The 22,537-nt window shown below is 32.7% G+C and overlaps 1 protein-coding gene across 1 annotated transcript; it reads right to left on the bottom strand.

Moving 5' to 3' along the window:
* Positions 1-1,136: 1,136 nt before the first annotated feature.
* Positions 1,137-2,670, bottom strand: LOC136200475 (non-specific lipid transfer protein GPI-anchored 11-like). The gene is made up of 3 exons (XM_065990850.1): positions 2,370-2,670; positions 1,747-1,866; positions 1,137-1,440 (listed from the first exon to the last, which is right to left on the bottom strand). The coding sequence occupies exons 1-3, from the start codon at positions 2,668-2,670 to the stop codon at positions 1,211-1,213; spliced, it is 651 nt and encodes a 216-aa protein (XP_065846922.1). The 3' UTR covers positions 1,137-1,210.
* Between the last annotated feature and the right edge of the window lie 19,867 nt (positions 2,671-22,537).

Here is a 22,537-nt window from a genome sequence, read left to right as displayed (position 1 = left end):
ATACCTACATGGTATTGAACCAGGATATTACATTTGATATAAGAGTTGACTCTCCTGTATGATGTGTGGTTCAAGATGAACCTAACAGAAACTGGATGACCTATAATAATACGATTAAGAGTGGGCGATATTAGGGTAAAAGACCTGAGCAAAGAGATGTCTTACGGGATGATGATGAAAGTAAGAGTGAATTGGATTCCAAATCGAAAATAAAAATAGTGGTATGGTGAATTTTTTATATATATTTATATTGACACGCTTTAAAGCCGTGAAACCCAAACAGTAAAAAAAAAAAAAAAAGTGAACAATGGAATGGATTGAGTTTTTTTTTTTTTATTATTATTCTATTTAAGCCAAAATGGCATATTTCTTATTATCTGAATTGGGAAAATAAAAAAAAAAGAATGAATTGGCACTCCAAGTCACTAGATAACAATAATGATGGGTGTTGGACAATCATATCATAATCAAGAATTGGATATCTAATTATCCAAGTAACAGTTAGCTATTCCTTTCACGACTGTTCCACATACAATTACTAATTTGTCAACAACTTTTCTTTCTTTCTTTTTTAATGGAAAATTAATTAGTAATTAAACCCTAAACTACTTTTTTTTTTTTTACTAATTAAAAGTTTTGGGTGCAATACGCAGAACTTTTTTAAGAGTCATCTATCTTAATTCTACTTTTATCCAAACACGACTGATGCATTAATGCTGGTATGATCACATCGACCCTAAAAAAATTATTGTATTAGAAACAAAACTAGTTGCTACGTTTGATCATTTTTTCAAGAATTCAATTCAAGGTTTGGTGGATTGCACTGATTTCAAATTATATATATATAAATTTAAGCATTTCGTTTCTTAATTTATCAAATATTATTCAAATTTAGGACTTAATTGATATCTAGTATTTAATTTGGGCTAAATTAATCTTAGCATTCAAACTTTAGGAGCCATTATTTTCATTCTTAATTCGAAAGAGATCATCTCACATGTTCATCTAAATTAAGCAAAAATTTAATCAGAACACATACACAATTAGATTTAAACAATAATTAATTAAGAAGATTTACAGAAACTTGGAATTATATAGAAATTTAAAACTGCTAAAAAAACAAAAATTCAGCTAGCAATAATATTAATTAATTAAAGATCACAACCTAGCTACTCTACTAATCAAGATTAATTAAGAGAAATTAAGCATCCTACACTATCATCATGCTAATTATAATTAGGACTAAATTAATAATGGAGATTATTGAAATAGAAGATGCTCCTGCTTTTGTAGGAGCTGGTGCAGCAACTGGTGTTGTTTCTGATATGATAACTGGTGCAGGAGCTGGTGATGTTTCTGATATTATAATTGGTGGTTTCTCAGGTGAAGCAGATGAAGCCGGAGATGGCGATGATGATGATGATGATTTTGGAGCGCTAACTGTATAATTAGTAATTAATCAAACAACTAATCAATCCATTAATAGTTTAGTAACTATATACAAAATGAAAATGTGATAAATTAGAAAAAATAAATTCCTTAAATGTATATAAATTCTAGGGTTTGGATGTCTCAAATTGGGTTTTTTCAATTAGAGATGTTATGTTTAATTACAAAATTCCAAGATTTAATAATTAAATCGCAACTATTGATTTTATAATTAATGATTGAGATTTTAATATGGTCTTTCGACTTTCGAGAATCTTATATTAAAAAAAATTAGAAAACTTTAAAACTATTACATACCTGGAGGTTTCGAACTCGAAGGAGCCTTAGGTGATGGAGAAGATTTTGGTGACAAATGGGAATGAGGAGGAGGAGAAGACGGTGACGGTGTTGGTGATGGAGAAGAAGATGAAGAAACCGCTGCAAAGTAGAAATTAATTAATATGTATGGCATAAATTAACATATATATAATAATAGACGGCGACAGTGTATGTAATTCGACTCTCACTCATCCACAATATCGAAAAAAAAACGACACATTTGTGGTTAATTATTAAAAAATTCTTTCTTTAAAGTGGATTTCGAACTATTTCTGTATATATATAGTGATTCTTGGTCATCCCACCGTTCTGGAGTCAATCCGCCTCTCTAAGGGACGGACTAATTAGTCCGCTACAATGGTGAATACAAGGTAATATATATGAATATCAAAAAAGTAACTGAAATTAGTATACTTGTTTTCTATCTTTCTTTTGGCAATGCTGACCCGCGCGACGAGTCAAAATTACCACATTTAGAAATAGCACGAAATCTCTTGAAATTCGAATAATTTTTTCGATAATTAACTACAAATGTGTTAATTTCTCAACGAATTCTTCGTCACCTTCTAAAAGAAATGAGATAAAAGATGTGTTATACTCACAACAATGGGCGAGAGAAGGAGGAGCGGTCATATTGCAATCAGAAGGCAAATGAAAAGCCCTCGTAAAGTTGAGCCGAATCCCCAACGCTACACTTTCCTTGAATCCAAAACACAAACAGGAATTATCTACACTCACTACAGACTCCAAACCGTAACAGCAAGACGAATCTACTTTTCCGATATGGCTGCCCTCCGACAAGTACGGTATGCAATCCAACATATCATAAATCACGGTCGAACAATCTACTAATGCAGCTGCCGGTGTTGGCGTTTCTTCATTTTTCTCGGCTTCGATCACCATTACTAAGCTGATTAAGATCGTAATTAAAAACATCATCTTCGTCATCTTCTTCGAATGTATAAATTGGAATTTCAATTGAATTCGGAATTAGAATTACTGTTTGATAATTTACTAGAGAAAGATGAACTATGGATTAACATATTTATACTTTTTTAATTTAAGGGATGTTTTTGTGATGAGTTCAAATCAGCTAAGAAGTAGCTATATTAGTTACCTAAATATTTTATTTAATCTTTTTCATGATTTTGATATCTAGTTTGTTAATATTTTCGGAATATTTATTCTTTCAATTTCAGAGTTATTTTTATTTTAAATTTCAATTTTTTTTTTAATTCAAATAGTTTGTTTTGAAAATGAAGAAAGGTTTACGTTGAGTATAACGGCTAGGTTGACAATAATTTTGTGGAAGAAAAACAAATATATATATATATATAATTTTGTTAAAAAAACGAAACATGCATAAAAAGACTTCATAAAAATTATACAAATAGGATCTTTAGGTATAGAGTTAATCAAATTATTGGTTCAATAATAGCATTTAATCTCCCATATAATAGCATTTTATAATAATTTCTAACACGACCATATGTACGATAATCTTAATCGTCTGATTGCCTTATATCTACTAATAGGTCTAAGGGAGTGCTTCCTAGTTTGATTTTGATACTCATTTGATATTTGTTCCTAGTATATTATCACCGATAATGCTATCTTAGTCTTTGAAGCTTTTCGTAGCATAAAAACAATGATTAAGGGTAATATGGATAACTTTGCTTCGAAACTAGATATGAGTAAGATCTACTGCCGAACTGAATGGTCTTTCTTAGAAAAGTATATCCGTATGAGATTTCTTATTCATTTTATGAACTTCTCATGATGTGTGTTACAATTGTTTCTATGAATTTTTTGGTTAATGGACGGTCTAAAGGGTGGTTAAAACCGTCCATAGGTTTATGACATAGAATCCTATTTCCCCATATACGTAAGAATATTTTTTTTCCGATAAAAATGTTATTGTTTGTAATCAGAACTTAACAATGTAATTTGAAATATTTTGTTTTGTAAATAAAATATACCACAAACCTTTATTTGCAAATTTTTAAACCACATACCTCTATTTGCAAATTGAGTAAACCAAAAACATTATTTTTGTACCTTTTCTTATAAATAAATACAAACAGTTATTTACAAAAAGCTCTATAAAGCCGTTGTTTCTATAATAAATGTTAAATATTGTTGTTATTGTATAAATCTAACCAAACGATATATTTCCAACAATTTGGAGTGAAACACTAAATGCTTCTAAAAAGCTAAAATAACCCCCCTAAATGTATTAGAGTCTGTAGCTTCATTTTTTATGGTACATGGGCTAAGCTAGGAAATTTAATTTTATGTCCAATTTAGTCCATAAAATTTAGTGTCAGATCTAAAATAAGATGGGCCTTTCATTTGATTGAAGCCCAAATTAAATAAAAAAGTTTATGGAAAAAGACTTCTGTTCTTGATAATAAAATCTTTTAATCTCAGTAGGAGGCTATAATTATGAAAAATGAACTGTAATACGGATATACTAGTGATATATTTAATATTTTAAATATTTTTCAATCTTAAAGTTATTTTCATAAAAAAAATTATAATTAAATATATATTATGTTTAGTTTCTTTTAAATAATATGTAAACATGTTACATTAGTAATATAATATAATGATATTATATTTTATTAGTAGTGTTCATAGGAACCGAATTGATAAAAAAAAAAAAAAAAAAGTTGATTATTCATCTTTAAATTTAGAATCATTGTAACTTTTTTTGGGCAGAGGTCATGTGTTTTGTACATAGATGAAAATAATAATGATTTATAGGAAAGTAAAATCATTTTATCTAATGTTTTTTAATTACTAAACCTACCTTTTAAAACTATTTTTTCAAAACTATTTTTTCAATTAAATTATGAACAAGTTCAGGAACTGGTGATGTATTAGTGTAAAAAATAATATGTATAAAAGTATATTATGAAATTGGTTCTTGTATTTATACCCTTACTGAATGGGATATCTTAAACGCCCCTGGATTGAATTACAATCTCATCACAATCGTCAGTCCTGTTGACTGCGAAGGGTAGCTGATAGAAAAAATGAGCTAGAACCGTAGCATTTGGACTGAACATTACCTTTTTGGGTCCATATAAATTAGGTATCTTAAACTGCTATACTAATCTAGTTTTGAATCCTGTAATTTCTTTCGGAGGTAAAATTCTCTCACCAAATATTTTTAATATTATAATTTAAAATATAGTTTTAGGGTAAAAGGAAAAATCTAATAATTGAGAGTGTAAAAAAAGAGTGAAGGACAATCATTAGATGGAAGTAGGAAGATTTGAGTTATAAATATTTAACATATTCTGCACTAAATTACAAACCTTATTACATTTTTGTCAATTCATGTTTGCTCTTTTCTTCTCACTTGTCATTCCCAACCAAACTCACCTTGCATAATTATATAATTGCATAACTAAAAAATATTTAGGACCCGTTTGTTTTACCTACTGTTTGCTGTTGCTTCTTATTGTTTGCTGTTGCTTCTTACTGTTTGTAAAAAGCTGATTTTCAGGTGTAAAAGGCAAACAGGAGGTCACTAACCAAACACCTAATGCTGCTTTTCATGTGTAAAAGGCAAACAAGAGGTCACTAACCAAACACCTAAAACTCTCGATTTTAAAGTGAAAAAGCAAACAAGAGCACGAAAAGGAGCAACCAAACAACCCCTTAGTCTCCTGATGATTTATGGGTCCTAGGTGGAATACTAAATAAAAGATCTTTTTAATAAAAACATTTTACGTAAAAAAACATTTAAAATATATTTCAATACATGAAAAACAAACAAAAAAGTATTTCATTAATAATTATACGGTATGTATTATTACGTTTATTAAATACAATTATTTATCCAAAATCAAAAATATGTTTCACAATTTCATTAATTATGGATTAAACCCCTATTTGGCTCACGTGGTATCCAAAATTTTGCCATTTGGCTGATGTGGTATTATTTGATAATATTTGCCCCTTAAAGTATTTTCATAAGTGACATTTAATTCATTTTGGATAAAGAAAACTAACCGATTCGTTAAAAAAATTTACAATAATTTTTTTTTTATTTTTTTTTCTATATAGACTTAATACATGGATAAATAATAATAACAACTAATTCCTTATTTATCTACATATTAGGTAAAAAATTAAATCAATTTCCACATGTATATATCACGTGTCAAAAATTGTGTTATGTAGATTTTTCCATCCAAAATGGGTTAAATGTCACTTATGGAAATACTTCAAGGGAAAAATGTTACCAAATTATATGACAAATTTTCGGATACCACAAAGGCGAAATATGAGTTTAATTCTTAAATTAACCTTCAATCTATATTCAAAAAATCAATTGGACCTCTTTTAAGTTTAAAATATTAGTTATTTTGACTTTTTAAAACCTAAATAATAATTTAGGTTTATGAATAGGAAAAATTACACATAAATTCATCTTTTAAAAACTATTTACAACTATGCCAAGCCATAATTTTGGATTATGTCAAACTAGTTAAAATCAGTATTTTTAATATATTTAAGGATTAGAATTTATAAATTAGAAGTCTAGAATATATTTTATAGGGTTTATGATTTATGAATTGGAGTCTAGAATTTTCAAATTATGATGTAAAATCATAATATATAAAAAATAATGACGTATTAAGAATTAAGTTTGATGATATGACTTAATTGTAATTTTTTAATTAATTATGATATTCATGTAATTGACCCTTATGAATATCATAATTGGTTGTAAAATTACAATTAAATCATTTCATCAATATTACTTTTCAATTTGTCATTATTTTTCATATATAAGAAGTAAATATAATTTTATACTCTAATTTAAAAAATTTAGACCCCAATTCATAAATTCTAAACCTTAGTAAATATATCCTAGACCTTTCATTTATAAACCTTAATCCTTAAAATATATTAAAAATAATAATTTTAATAGTTTGACATAATTTAAAGTATCATTTGATATAATTATAAATAAAATTTTAAAAGTGAATTTCTATGTAGATTTTTCTAATTTTAATATTCATATAAATTTTGTTTTTTTTAAGAAAAAAAGTTTGCTTTGAGAGGGAATCAAACATAGATCTTTCAATCGGAATTGAGTGCTTATACTAATTTTTTGGGCTTTTTATATGAATATATCATAATTGACTACAAAATTACAACTAAATCATATCATCAAATTTAATTTTTAATATGTTATTTTTTTCTATATACCAAATAAACTATATTTATACACCTAATTTAAAAGGTTTAAACCTCAATTCATAAATTCCAAAATTTTAACAATATATTCTAGACCCCTAATTTATAAATTTTAATCTTTAAATATAATTATTTTATTAGTTTGATATAATTCAAAATTATGATTTGACATAGTTGTAAATAGTTTTTCAAAAGTGAATTTCCATGTAAATTTCCCTTAATTTTATTGTTTTTTTTACTTCATATACATATATAATAAAAAAAATTGGACCATGTCTTGGGCCCTAGGCCCAGGGTCGGCCATGTTGCTTATCTATCACCTGCTCTATTTTATACAATCTTTATTGGAATAATATATAAAAAATGTGTACATCATTATTTATTAAGAGTATATGTCATAAATAATATGATTGATGGACTAATTTTGGTAACTCGAACAAAAAAAAATCCAAATATTTTATTTACATATATTCTATAAATAGTTGCATATTATCTATTTTTTATTTCCGATTTCTCGTTTCGAGACTCGCCAGGTATTTTTTAGATGGATTATCTTCCAATTAAAATTTTCTGCGTACGTTAGAACTCGAACTCTAAATCTAGTTTAAACAACTTGAGACGTTTTACCATATTACCCAATTATCTATTAGAATGCAACAATTTTGCATTTTTTTATAATTTCATACTATCATAATAAAGTGGACTACAATAAACTAGACAAAAAGTGAACCACATTAGTTATGCAAATGGAGTTATACATATATATGTATCTCCTAAAATTATTAGTTATAAAATACTCCTACTATTTGACAAAAAAAAAAAAATGAAAAAAAATCATTAAAATGTGTTTATTATAATATTAGCTTACTAAAAACTTGATATAAATATTTCTAGAACATAAATCATTTTTTCAATTTTATTATAATCAAATATTAAATGTAAGGATCAATTTGAAAAATATTATTACAAGTGTTATTCAACTGATAAATATTTTGAAATTAAAATATTTTTCATGAAAAGACATTTTCTTAAAAAAGCATATGAATGAAGTAACAAAAAAAAATATTTTTGTAAAACCAACTTAACATGAGATGATAAATTAAGGTTGGTTTGAGCAATAAAGACTTTTAACTCGTTTAATTATAAATTTTGCGTTCGAGTCATAATATGCATAAGAAATTTTAATTAGAAGGTGCCCAAATAATTTAAAAATATTTAAATGGATTTATGGGCCTAAACGTTTAGTTGGGTGTGGGACCCAAATGACTCATTGTGGTCTATTTTGTTCCTTTGTATTGGAAATGGTAGGATGGATGTCTCAACCGTTCTAATGATAGGATGAGTGTCTCAAACGCAAGGACTGTGTAAAAACATGAGCCAATTTGTTAGCTTGTCATCGAATAAAAGTGATCGAGTAAGAGTCATTTCGACAAATAAGAACTTGATACTGATCAGTCAGTTCGCCATACTTTAACAGATCAGTAGAGATTGAATTGATAGTATCCACAACTACCTTTACATCCAGTTCAAAAATCCTGTTACGAACCTTGATTTTCCACCCACTTTATTGTATGAAATACAACCATACTTTCACACTCTTAGACTTACAGAACGCTTGGTGAACAGCAGAATGAACAACACAAATACTAAATTGACAACTGATGGAGAAAACCGCAACGTCAATATTACACTTGAGAAAACTATGGAAAATGTTGTCAAATTGGGCATCCTCGCAGCAATCACCACAAGAGTATTAGCGTTTAAAGTCTGATTACTCCATCGACTATAATTCGAATAAAAAATCGACTAACATAAACATCAAATAATTAACACGAATAATTAATAAACAATTAAATTAAATTAATTAGATCCAAAATTGTAGGAAAGCTAAGTAGAAATGTGATGTGGTGATTCGGAAAAAAAGCTATTTAAAACTCCAAAGGTCGTATGGAAAAGAAATTAAGAAGAAAGAAACTAATCAGAAAACAACATTTATTTATAATAATTATAAGGAGGAATTGATCAATCAAAAATTCAATTCATGACAAAACTCTCAATTTGCGGGTCCCTTATATTGCTTATGTGTAAAGTTATGAATGGATGGGACTAGATGGACCTATCATTACCTACGTGGATTTGTTTACGGAGGAAGTATCCGATTTTTTATGTCAAATGAAGGATCTTCCATACATATTTTGATATGTGTAACACGGACCCACATATATTATAAAAGACCCTATAGAGTACAAACTAGTGTCAATTTAGGTTTAATGTTTAAAAAATGGTATCACTTTAGGTTTTGATAACAAACGTGACACGTCAGTTATATTATTTCGTTAAGTTGTGTCTATTGTACATAGCAAGAAATCAAAACTTAACGGAGTAATATGATTGACGTGTCAAGTTCCGTTATTGAAGTCTAAATTGATACATTTTTTAAACAGTAAGTTTATACTGGTGTTTTTTTTTATATATATGGAGTTTAAGTGGATGTTTGTTTTAGTTTTTCGGAGGAGCGTTCAACGTTTCACTTTAGGTTTATATAACCGTATCGTTTAGCATTTTCTCTGGAAACTGCAGCATTTTGGAACTTTTCATGTACAACTGTTTGTAGTTATTTGTTATTGACAATTATCTTTCTTATTTCCATAAAATATTTTAAAAACATGTCCATATTGGACATTTTAAATACTAATAGCAATATTTTAATATAATTTTACCAAATACTAATAATTTAACTGATAATAACAAACAGCTAACAACAACAGTAAACAGTAAACTGCAACCGCAAACAGTTAACAACAACAGCAATAGCTATTAGCTAACAGCTGAATCAATCAGATGCTAAATTAATACTTCCCCAAAAACCATAATTATATTTTCGCACCTTATCCCATTTTTTGTATGACAAAATCCCAATTATATGTCTTCTTTCATCATTGTATTTTGTCAAAAGTATCATGTGATCCCTCCAACATTCCAATTTTGATAGATTAAAATTTTCATCTCGATATATTATTTAATAATTATTTATCTTTTATCACATTAAATTTTTATTTATCAAATTAATTAATTGTGAATATACCATTCAATTAAAAAAGTATTACACATTTCAATTAGGTATAAAATTATAAATTTTATAATTCAAAATAAAAATTTTACTCTCTCTAACAGATGATTTCAACGGATATGATTGTCTATCGCATGAAACATAAATCTAAAATATGTGAGAGGTTTAAAGATTATAAATGTGAAGTAGAAAACCAACTTGGCAAAAGTATAAAAGTCATCCAATCAGATTGTGTGGCGAATACTTAAGCCAAAAGTTTGACTCTTATTTTAGTGAGTGTAGGATTGTCTCAGAGCTCACTCCTCTTAGAACACCAAAATGTAATGGTGTATCTGAAAGGAGGGGTCAAACCATATTGGATATGGTTTGATCTATGATGAGTCAAGTATTACTACCAACTTCATTCTAGGGCTATGCCTTAGAATATACAGCTTTTCTCCTTAACAGTACACCAACTAAGGCGGTGGAAAAGACACCATATTAGATATGGACGGGCAAGGTGCCCAACGTGCTTTTCCTTCGGTTTTAGGTTTTGGGTCCCATGTTAAGAGATAAACATAGGACACACAGTCATCCAAAATCAACAAGTTCTATTTGTGGGTTCTCATAAAGAAACAAAAGGGTGTTATTTCTACCTCCCAGAAGAGAACAAAGTATTTATTGCTTGGAAGACTGTTTTACTTGAAAATGAGTTTCTTCTCAAGAAAGATAGTGGGAGTATAGTTGAACTCAGGGAAGTTCAAACCACACAAATTCTTATAGATGATTGTTTGGAGACTGAGACTGAGCCACTTAGAGAGGTGCAGTCTGCACCGGTCACACAAGAACCAATAAGGACTGGTAGGATTTTCCAAGAGCCCATAAGGTATGGTCTCGTGATGATAATAATATTATGGTTCAAGATCAAAATGAACCAACTACATATTAGGAGGCTATTAAAAATCCTAAATCAGCTAAGTGGCTTGGACCATGGAAGCTGAAATGCAATCGATGAATGATAACTAAGTTTGGAACTTGGTTGATCCACCAACTAGTGCTAAGATAATCGATAGTAAATGGATTTTTAAAGTAAAGGCCAATAAAACCTTCAAGCGGTGGCTGGTAGAAAAAGGTTTCAAACAAGTCCGTAGGATAGAATATAATGAAACATTCTTTCCAGTTGTTATGCTTAAATCCTTAAGGATACTGCTTTCCATAGCTGCATTTCACGATTATGAGATATGGTAAATGATTATCAAAACGGAGTTTCTAAATGGAAACCTCATTGAGGATGATTACATGTATCAATTAGAGGGTTTTCTCGATCCAAAGTATCCCAATCAGATTTGTAAACTTCAAAGTTCCATTTATGTTTTGAAGCAAGCATCCTGAAGTTGGAACATTTGTTTTGATAAAGTAGTTAAAGAATTTGGCTTTATATCAAGAATGAAGATCAACCGTGTGTGTATAAGAAGGCTAGTGGGAGCATAGCCATTTTCCTCATTCTAATAAATGGATGACATCCTATGAAGTTGAAATGCTATTGGGTATCAAGATCTAGATGGATAGCTCACGTTAGATTTTAGGCTTAAGTCAGGAAAAGTACATAGACAAAGTTCTTAGTGGATTTAGAATGAGTGCTGTAAAAAAAGGATTTACATGTACGTCATGGCATCATTTTAGGTAAATAAGATTTCCACTCTTCAAAGGAAGATAAGGAGTTAAGTCAAATCCCACACGCTTTAGCCATTAGGACGATCATGTATGCCATGTTATGTAGGCCTAATGTTGCACATGCACTAAGCATGACTATTTGGTACCAAAATGACCCTAGAAAGGCCTATTAATCCACAGTCAAAGCAATCCTAAAGTATCTTGAAAGGACTAAGGCTAGCTTCTTAGTGTGTTGTGGTCAAGAAGAGCTTGTTGTACATCAGTACTACGATCCCACCTTCCCATCGAACCCTGACGAACTAAGATCACATCTAGGTATGTGTTCTTGTTGAATGAAGGTTCTATCAACTGGAAGAGCTTAAAACAAAGTACCATTATAGACAATATATCAGAGTATGAGTATATTGCTACATCAGATGCCGTAAAGGAAGAAGTTTGGCTCAAGAAGTTTCTAATTGAGTTAGGAGTTGTTCCATCTATCATAGGCCCAATTGACATCTTCTACGACAACAATGGGGCTATAACACAAGCTAAAAAGCCTTGGTCGCACTAGAAGACCAAACACATCCTCAGAAAGTTCCATCTCATTCGAGAGATCATCAATAGATGATATGTGAAACATGTTTGGGTTGCATCAAAGGACAATGTCGTAGATCCATTGACCAAATAGTTGGCTCAAGTCAAGTATGAGGGTCATATTAGATCTATGAGGATTAGGAGCATGCCTAATTAGGACTAGTGCAAGTGGGAGATTCTTAGTATATTCCCTAGTCCCATGACATTGTATTTTTATTATACTAATAATAAGGCATTAATCTATTCAGTTGATTTTATCTTGTGCAAAATTTACTTAATAGAGAATCCAAGTATAGTGATATGCACATGTTTGGAGGGTTGAGGACATAGACAAGTCAAACCAGGGGGAAATAAGATAATAAACTAAAGCATTCATGGGAACGATAACACACTAAAGACTAGTATGTGCCTTGGTTATTGATGGTATTTCATCGGTCATGGTTAGATGTCAACCAAGGGGATATGGGCATATGAAATAGTAAGCACTAGATTGATCCATTTCTATGTTCAGCATGAGGTATGGTCTTGTCACCTTCATCTATTGCTAAAGCATTTCTTGATTCTCTAGTACTGATAAGCTTCAAATTAGCAGTAATGATACTGCCTAGTTTGGGTATGGTTGTACACTTCTCTGTCTCACTAATCAAGTGGTCGGCGATATCCTCTTTCACATTGGAGAGTAACAGTCCCCTCTATTCACTCATGGCTCCTCAGCATGATTCAGAATATACCCAATTAAACCCATACTTGACACATTGTCATAGGCCTATTAGGCGAATAATCCAAGTATGTTGTGTCTGATTTGGGCCCCATAGCGACTTCGAGTCTAAGGAGCTCATTAGAAGAGTTACATGACATACACCTATAACATATATGGTGAGAAGGGATCACATAACGTTACTGTTCGATTCTTGTTACTTACAAACAAGATATTCATTGAGTATGGGTTATCGTAATGGCTTGCTAGAATCCGCTTACAATTTGTGGGGCAAAGAATAGAATCGGGCCACTACCAGGTCTGGATGGGCATATGATAGGGGTCAAAAACCCTTATCTTTAGATACGGTTTTTAGGGTAGTTTTGGTTGATAAGCGAGTATTTCTCGCATTTTTATGCTTTTGTACTTGTTATTTAGTTTTCGCATACGATTTATTTATCTTTGTAGTTTCTAGCCATTTTTAAGTGTTTTTGGGCAAAATATTGCCAAAACAGCACACACTTGAACTTCACCTTATTTATCTTGACTAATTGATCCACCAAAGGTCACATCAAAAGGAGTTTTCACTCAAATCTAACGACTGGTGGGTCAATTTAGCCTTTGGACTAATATTTTCGGAGTTTGGTGTGTGTGCGCAGGTTGAACATGATCAAATTCAGCAAGAAATTGTGTCTCGGGGACCCCCGGGATTCGCTCGATGAAGTGGGCAGAACCAACCCATCGAACTGGCCTCTGCAGTCCATCTCGGCGAGCTGGCCTGCATGAATCAGCTTTTTAGCTGATTCTCGGCCCCACAATTGCACGATATTGCCCCCGCTCTTCCACATGCATTGGGAAACAAGTTAGACTAGGTTTAGGGACAAAGTACAACTTTAAATAGAACATTTTACATTGTATTTGATATCTTTGGCTTTGTGTAAAAACTTAACCCTACCTTGAAGAATCCTTCTCCTTCCTCCGTCTGCCATTGAAGAATACCAACCTCCGCGCTCCAAGGGATTATTCAAGGTTAATCATCTTTCAAGTCCTAGGAAGACGACTGTACTGGTCGACAGGTTCCCTGAAAAGGATTTTTTCTCTTTTATATCCGTTTGCCTCTGATCCATTCTATGAATCCTAGGCTAATTGTATCTCCATGACAAACAATACTTTCATCTTTAGTATTAATTCAAGTTTTAATTTCTTCAATTGATTGTTATTTCTATTCTGCTTATGCTTTGCCTTTTTAGGTTAACTCATTCAAATATCCAAATATCGTCTAGGTACATATTGCGAGTCGAATCTGATTAAGTCAAAGACCTATAGGATTGACAGCTTTATAGCTGATAAGACCCAAATTGCTGAACCTCAGAGCTAGTTTCGGCCTTACAAGGGAATCACGAACTAGGAACTTTAGAAGGATAAGTCGGTTTAATCGCCTTAGGCTTAAGTGACTCAGATTAGATTAACAATTGAATGATAAATTAGGGCTGGAATCGATATTATCGTATCACCCCATCTCATTCTAGGTTAAATTACCTTGCTAAATATCAATTAGGAGTAGATTTAACTTAATTAGGAGTAGCTTTAACTTAATTAGGAGTAGGTTAACTTAAAAACATCAATCTCAAACCCCACATCGCCTAGATAACATTAGAAGCCTAGTAGTTTGGTACTTGCGGTATAAATCCTGTGGATTCGATACCTGGACTTGCGCAGATTTATTATTTGATAACGACAGGGTACACTCCCTTAGTGAGATATTCGAGCGTCAGCTCGGAGGCGCATCAGCATACAAGATCGCATGTTAGAAAATTTGACAAAGTCAATATAGGTAGCACATAATAGATATAATGGTTATATATATATATTCTGAACACCATAGGCAGCGAGTTTTGATTAAGTGGCTGATTTAATTGGATTAATGTCAGGTCAGAACCCAAACCCGAACATTGGGGAATTCGGAGAGCATATATATATATATATATATATATATAGGATAAAGTATATATGTTATGATGTAATTATATTTATGAATTGGATATGAAAATATATTTATATTAGCCATAATACCCATTTGACTCCCTAAACTAAAGCTTCAAAGTCAATAAGGACCTTAAACTATTAAAATCATCAATGAGGTCCCTGAACTAAGTGAAAATCATCAATTTAGTCCTCATTCTAAACAAAAAGCATCAATTGAGACCTCATCGAAAATCATTCGGTTGAACGATTTCATACCCTCTTCCATAGACCCATTTTGAACCAACACATAGATTATTACAATCTATATCCAATAGTCACATTTTCTTATTTTAGGATAAGGTGAAGATTGCATTGATGATTTTTGCTTAGTTCAGGGACCTGATTGATGATTTTGATAGTTTAAGGTCTTAATTAACTTTGAAGCCTTTAATTTGAGGAGGTAAATGGGTGTAATGCCTTTATATTAACTAATTAGATGATAATAATAAGTTATATCACTACCCAAAGCCCTCTTCAGACGACGGTTCAAAACTGTCGTCCCGCACGATATAAATCTGTCACAGGGCTCGTTGCCGTCTGATAAGGCATCAGACGACGGTGGAGTTCTGTCATCTTTCGAAGCTACAGACGACACGCGCTTCCTAAGCGTCTATCATCTCTTTCATGTTACAACGACGTTCGACTTTGTTCAAACCGTAGTATTGGATAATTTCTAATGATAGATTTTTTATATATACCGTCATTGTAGTATGTAAAACCATAGACATTTTTATTGTCATACGACATTTTTTTATTATTGTTTGTGTCATTGTATATAAGTTACGACGATAGTTTTCCTCTTTGTTTCTGTCGTTCAATGATGTTTGAGTTGACGTTGTCTTTAAATTTTTTGTCTTGTCAGTGGATTTCACATGACATTTTTTATTTAATTAAATGTCATAAAAGTCAATCAAATTTGACTACGTTAATTGTAAGACGACAGTCCTATTTTTTATTTATATCATCTTAGCGTTTTAGTCATGACAGTATTTCATTAATCTGGTATCGTGTCACGCGTCATAATATGACAATTTTTTAATTTTGCGCTCATTCATTAATACATTGGACGCTAGATTTTTTATCCCAACTGTGTCGCATAACCTGTAACCCTTTAATGCACCTGTACATATTGCAATTGAAATTATATGATACCACTACTCCAATTACAACCAAGCTATAAACTTCATATATAACTTAACTATCCATTATTTACATAATATGTACACCAGTTGTGCACAATATATACACAGAACCAGTGGGATATCATTGTACGAAAATATGCACCAAAAAAAGATCCAAAATATGCACAACAACAAGTGTACCACAAACTGATTATCATATTGTACGAAAACAGGATTACATACACAATCCATTGCCACTTCAAGTAAAGCACATGATCTGCCCATTCTGTGCGGAGATGATCCAAATCCGAATGGCTGTAACTCAATCCACGCTTGTTTATCCACTACAAAACATAAATGCTTTACTATTAGGAATTTGATTTATATCACTGATAACAACTGCATATATCTGAACATAATATTATGGTAATGAATTATGGTACCTTTGCAACAAAGTTTAATTCCTTATCCATGACGATCTCTCGCATGTACAGCATTATCCAAAAACCATATGTTTTATCATCTCGTTGCTCAGGTATCCCCTGTGGCACGGAATATAATGGTTAGACCCCAAAAAAGACAATATACACTTGCTTGTGTAATTGTAAAACTCACTAGAAGCGGTGTCATCTTCAGCTTGGTCTTCGTCACCTTCTTTGGGTCTTTCTAAGCATAGTAGAACTTCATCGCACTGCAACAAGTGTAACAACATATGTGCGTATGTGATTCACTATTTGAATGCGTACACATTAGAGGCATTTTGTAACTTACTTGCTCACAACATCCGTCCATTCTGTGGAATTTGCCAATCTCCTTTTCAATGGATCTAACCAATATGATTTTTTCTTCTCAATGTCAACAACAGTGAGAGTCCAATATGATCTGCAAACATTAGCCATTTCAGCTGTATCAATATCAGATTATCAACTGATAAACACACATTACAAAGGATTCATAGTTACCCTAAGTTGTAAGGAATAAGGAATATAGAATTAGCACCACCCTGTTTGAACCGATCCATCAACTCCTTCGAGCGGTCCGTTGGAGTTTTCTTAGTTCCAAGAGCAAAAGTGGTACATGGATAAACAAATAACACCCTTTCTTCCATTCGTGCTTTTTTCAATACATGGTATAGATGACTGGGCAAATACATGTATAAGTGTTGATGAAATAGATATCCAAATTAATAAATTTGTGTATTGCATTCATATACCTCATGTAAAATGTAATTGTGCCTGCGATCATCTCATGAAAGTGTACCATTGCATATAAATCGCTAGGCATCAATACTTGCTTTCGTTCTGCTCCGAACAACTCAGGTCCAAAAGTTTTGGTTATACATTTGATTCCATCCATCATATTGGTTCTCGCCCAATTGCACAACTTTTGCAATGGGCGTGGTAAATTTGTTGGCAACTTAACGAAATCAATCGCCTCAGCCTCACTATTAACTTTCTTCAAGGCCTTCGCAAAAATTTTGTTGCCTTGTTTGCCTTCTGATTGCAATAATTAAACACGCATTATACAACCAAAGAAATAATCGAAACACATAATACAACCAACGAAATAAATGAATATTACCTCAACAGATTTGACACTACATAGCACCTTTGGCCATGCTACAATAGACCCCATTGCCTCCCTAATAACTTCCATTTCACCTTTTATCGGGTATGGCAGACATGCAGCTCCATCATCAAATGACACAATCTCCACTCTATAATTGTCCTTTCCCAGTGGTCGCTCATGGATTGTCTGCTCTTCTTGGTCAATGTCTGATTGTATCAATCTGCCATGGGCAACAATCTTCCCACTCTCTTCCACTGATAGTGCAACCTCAATGTAAAGTACATTGTCCTGATTCAACAATTTCAAACACAACTAATTAACTAAGTACATATAAGTGATAAATTCAATAAGATGACAATCATAATAACCGTTTACCTCTGAGATCGTTGGAATCTCATATCCTGCGCCTTCACCAACAACTTCCTCTTCTATGGTATTAGAGACCTCTAATACCAACTTCTTCTTCGTCACAGCTTTATATTTCCCTAATATCTCCTCTCTATCGATATCATCTCGATTACAACTAGCTTCTCCTGATTTGCCATTGTAAGTTGTTGGTGCAGCTGCTGGGGATTCCTCAGTCGTAACCCCCTTGGACACAAGTTTCTCCATTCGATCTAGTTTTTGGACCATTTTCGCTTCAGACTTCTTTAACTCATCTTGATACATCTCATGTATCTTCTTCAACTCTTCATCATGTTTCCTTGTTGACACTTCCTCCCACTTTGCCCTTTCTGTTTCAAGCAATGCTTGTAACTCCTCAGCTCGCTTCTTTCTTCCCCTCTTTTGACCCGGTAGCTTGAAGAATACTACCGGCTTCACAGCACCCACTCCTCTAGCCCTGCCACTGTGTTCTGGATTCCCTAATACCTCAGTTAGCACATCATTACTACCCTTGGCTTTAAACACACCTTCAGTCTCCTCCTTTTCCAGTTTCAACTATGGAAATAAACATATATAAATCAGTTATACATATGCGTTTTATCAATCACATTGTGTATTTGAATAAATGCTACTTACAATTCTTTTAACCGCCTCCTCTACTTCAGTGTCCTTAAAATTTCCCAGTTTGTCTTTCCACTTCCTCTTTTGATAGCTCTGAGGTCTGCCACATAGTACGAATAATATCAAAAATCATACAAATCTGAAGTATGAAAATAGACAATAAATGACCATACCATTTCAACCTGGATTCCTCTGTACCCCTTGCGAGACATCCGGTGGTTGTACTTGTACTTGTTCTTTTGTCTATCTCTCATCCACTTAGGATTCTTTTTTTGGCCGGGATAACTCAACTCTAAGAACTTCATATGCTCCTTGCAATTCATACATATTTCATAGATAAGCAATAATAACTTATTCTATAAACAAACAAAAATAAAGCAAAATCATAAGGTATACATGATAGTACTTACAGAAAATAAGGTTGTACATCGTCATAGTTTTGCAAAACTGTTAAATGAGCCTTATGCAGTTGTTCTGAGTCCACCTGTACAATTGTAGGGGTAGATAAAGACTTGCATCCATTTACTAGTCCCTTCACGTTTCTTCTAGAAAGCCCCACAGTTGCAACATCTCCATTACTCATATGCTCTTGAACAAATTCTACGGCTTCTTCAACAATGTAGCACTCCGCAATGCAACCCTCAGGAAATTGTCGATTATGAACCATTCCTTTAAACATTTTCATATACCTCTCAAAGGGGTACATCCATCTATAAAATACCGGACTGCACAACTCGACTTCTCTTACAAGGTGTAGGGTTAAGTGAATCATTATGTCAAAGAAAGAGGGTGGGAAAAACTTTTCAAGCAAACAGAAGGTATTGACAAGCTCACTTTGGATTTTGTGAAGGACTGATATGTCGATTACTTTAGTGCAAACAGATTTAAAGAATAAGCAGAATCAAATGATGGAAATTCTAACAGGTTTGTCCAACACTGAACGCAATGCAATGGGCAGCATCAATTGCATTATAACATGGCAATCATGAGACTTTAAACTACCTATTCTGGAATCTTTTAACGAAACTAGGTTCCGTACATTAGATGAAAAGCGAGAGGGCGTCTTCATATTGAAAAATGAATTGCAGACAATCTTTCGTTCTTCCGCATACAAGTTGATCTGACTCATAGGCAACTTGTCTCTCTTGTCACCAGATGTGGGTTTCAAGTCAGTACGGATCCCCATATCAATCATATCATTTCTAGCTGCAACTCCATCCTTTGTTTTACCCGGTATGTTCAATAGTGTCCCAAGAATAGACTCACAACAATTCTTTTCAATATGCATTACATCTAGATTATGCCTGACTGGAAGGAATTTCCAATATTCTAGTTCGTAGAATACAGACTTCTTCTTCCAACACGGTCTAGACTCAGGGTCACCCTTATACGGAACAGATTTCTCACCCTTCCCACTAGCTTTGGGCAAGCATTGAACTCTCTTATATAACTCCTCCCCAATTAATGGTTTAGGAGGATCATCCTTTTCTACAGTATTATCAAAAGCAGAAGCTTGCTTCCTATAAGGATGGTTTCTTGCAGTCCACCTACGAGTCCTTATATAAGCCATCTTTTTAGAATACTTCAACCTTATCGGTTTGGTCTGGTCAATGCATATAGGACATGCATTGTACCCTTTAACAATGCTCCTTGATAAGTTCCCATAAGCGAGAAAATCGTTAATAGTCCACAACAAGACCCCTCTCAACCCAAAGTATTCTCCTCTCACTGCATCATACACCTGATCAATTCCATCATCCCATAAGACTTTTAGGTCATCTATTAAAGGCTGCAAGTACACATCAATATCATTTCGAGGCTGCTTGGGTCTGAAAATTAACAAAGTTAACCTCATGTACTTTCGTTTCATACATAGCCATGGCGGAAGGTTATAAACAACCATTATGACTGGCCAACACGAGTAGGTGCTGCTAAGATTGCCAAATGGGTTAAAACCATCTGAAGATAGTCATATCCTAAGGTTCCTAGGTTCACTACCAAAATCTGGCCACTTAGTGTCAAACATTTGCCAAGTTGGGGAATCAGCTGGATGTCTCATCAATCCATCCTTTTTCCTACCAGTCGAGTGCCATGTAAGTTCCTTAGCGGTAACTGTGGACTGAAACATTCTTCTAAACCTTGGGATTGGTGGAAAATACCATAAAGTCTTAGCTGCTACCCCTACCTTCTCTGTATTATCCCAAGCTAGTTTCCAACTAGAGACATTACATGATGGACATTGAGTAGCACCCTCATTAACATCTCTATACAAAATGCAGTCATTAGGACATGCATCAATCTTCTCATATTTCATCCCTAAAGCATGAAGAGTTTTTTTTGGCCTCATTGGCAGACATTGGCATTTCATTCCCATCAGGAAGTAGGGTGTGAAACAATAATAAAATGTCAGTATAACAAGACTCGGTCAGACCATGTTTAGCTTTCAGATTAAAGGTTTGTAGTAAACCATTCATCTTGGTGGATTTAGTACAACCAGGATACAAAGGCTTGTCTCCATCATGAACGAAATGCACAAATTCATCTGACTCTACTAAGCACCCATCTTTTTCTAAGTCTCTCCCTAAGTCATGGTTCATTTTAACTGTTTCAGAACTCTCACCTATATGATTTGAGTCTCCAATAGAACACTCACCGTGCCATACCCAAGCTGTATATGTTTTCATAATTCCATTACAGATTAAATGATCCTTAATAAAGTCAATACTACCACCTCTGAGGTTACAACATTTGACACAAGGACAGAAAATATAGTTCGAGTTTGTAGCATTAGCAGTTGCAAACTTCAGAAACTCTTGTAAGCCTATTCTAAACTGTAGTGATCTCCTATCAGCCACCATCCATGATTTATCCATCTTGAACAAACATAATCTATAATCAGTTATATTCTAACTAATAATTAATAATAAACACATACATTGACAAACATAAAATAGCAGAGAAACCCAAAATGTATATGTAAATGTATCTGCAAGACTATAAACCCAGCATCAAAAGTACATTAAAAAATCATATCCAAAGTAAACACAACATCAAAAGTACATGAAAGAATCATCCAAAGTAAACCCAACATCAAAAGTACATGAAAGAATCATCCAAAGTAAACCCAGCATCAAAAGTACATGAAAGAATCATCCAAATAGAACAGCATTGCCAAAAAACCAGATAAACATAAAAAATAACTAGATATACTAAAACCACATAAAACCCTTATTTCAGAATGTCAATACCTAATTTTAAGCAAACAAACTTCGAATTATAGAAAGAATATGCAGTCGATTAAGTCAAAACTAACATGCAGATAGTATAATAATTTCAAGAACAATAGTCATGAACATAGCGTAATGTGTTAAATAAACCCTAAAACGAACCTTACCGAGATAAAGAATTAACGAGTTAGAAGACGATTCACTCGATTGAGAGAGATAAACCAAGCAGGAGAAGATGAATTGTGTTTAGGGATTTTGCAGAGGTGGAGATCGAAGGAGAAGAGGAGGATCGAAAGACTGGGTTTAGGCTAAATTGGCCTTATATATCCCGTTCTTTTTTAAGCGCGCAAAATAAAAGTTAGAGTTTTTGCTCCCCCTCTTTTCTAAGTTTTGGTTGCCGCTTTTTTATTTTCGTACAACAATGACAGTCATTTATTCGAAGTGTCGTCTGATGCTTAAGTGACTTTTCCATCAAAATCGCGTTCTTTTGGGATGACAGCATACTGTAACCGTAACGTCATCTGAGACGCGAGCGCATTTTTTATTTCGCCTTCCGATGACATAGAATTAAAATACTGTCACAAAACATATTCAGACGAGTGTCTGTCAT

Source organism: Euphorbia lathyris, chromosome 7 (genome assembly GCF_963576675.1).
Source record: "Euphorbia lathyris chromosome 7, ddEupLath1.1, whole genome shotgun sequence".
Lineage (NCBI taxonomy): Eukaryota > Viridiplantae > Streptophyta > Magnoliopsida > Malpighiales > Euphorbiaceae > Euphorbia > Euphorbia lathyris.
Note: the sequence above shows the minus strand (reverse complement) of the source record. Positions and strands in the feature narration are given on the sequence as shown.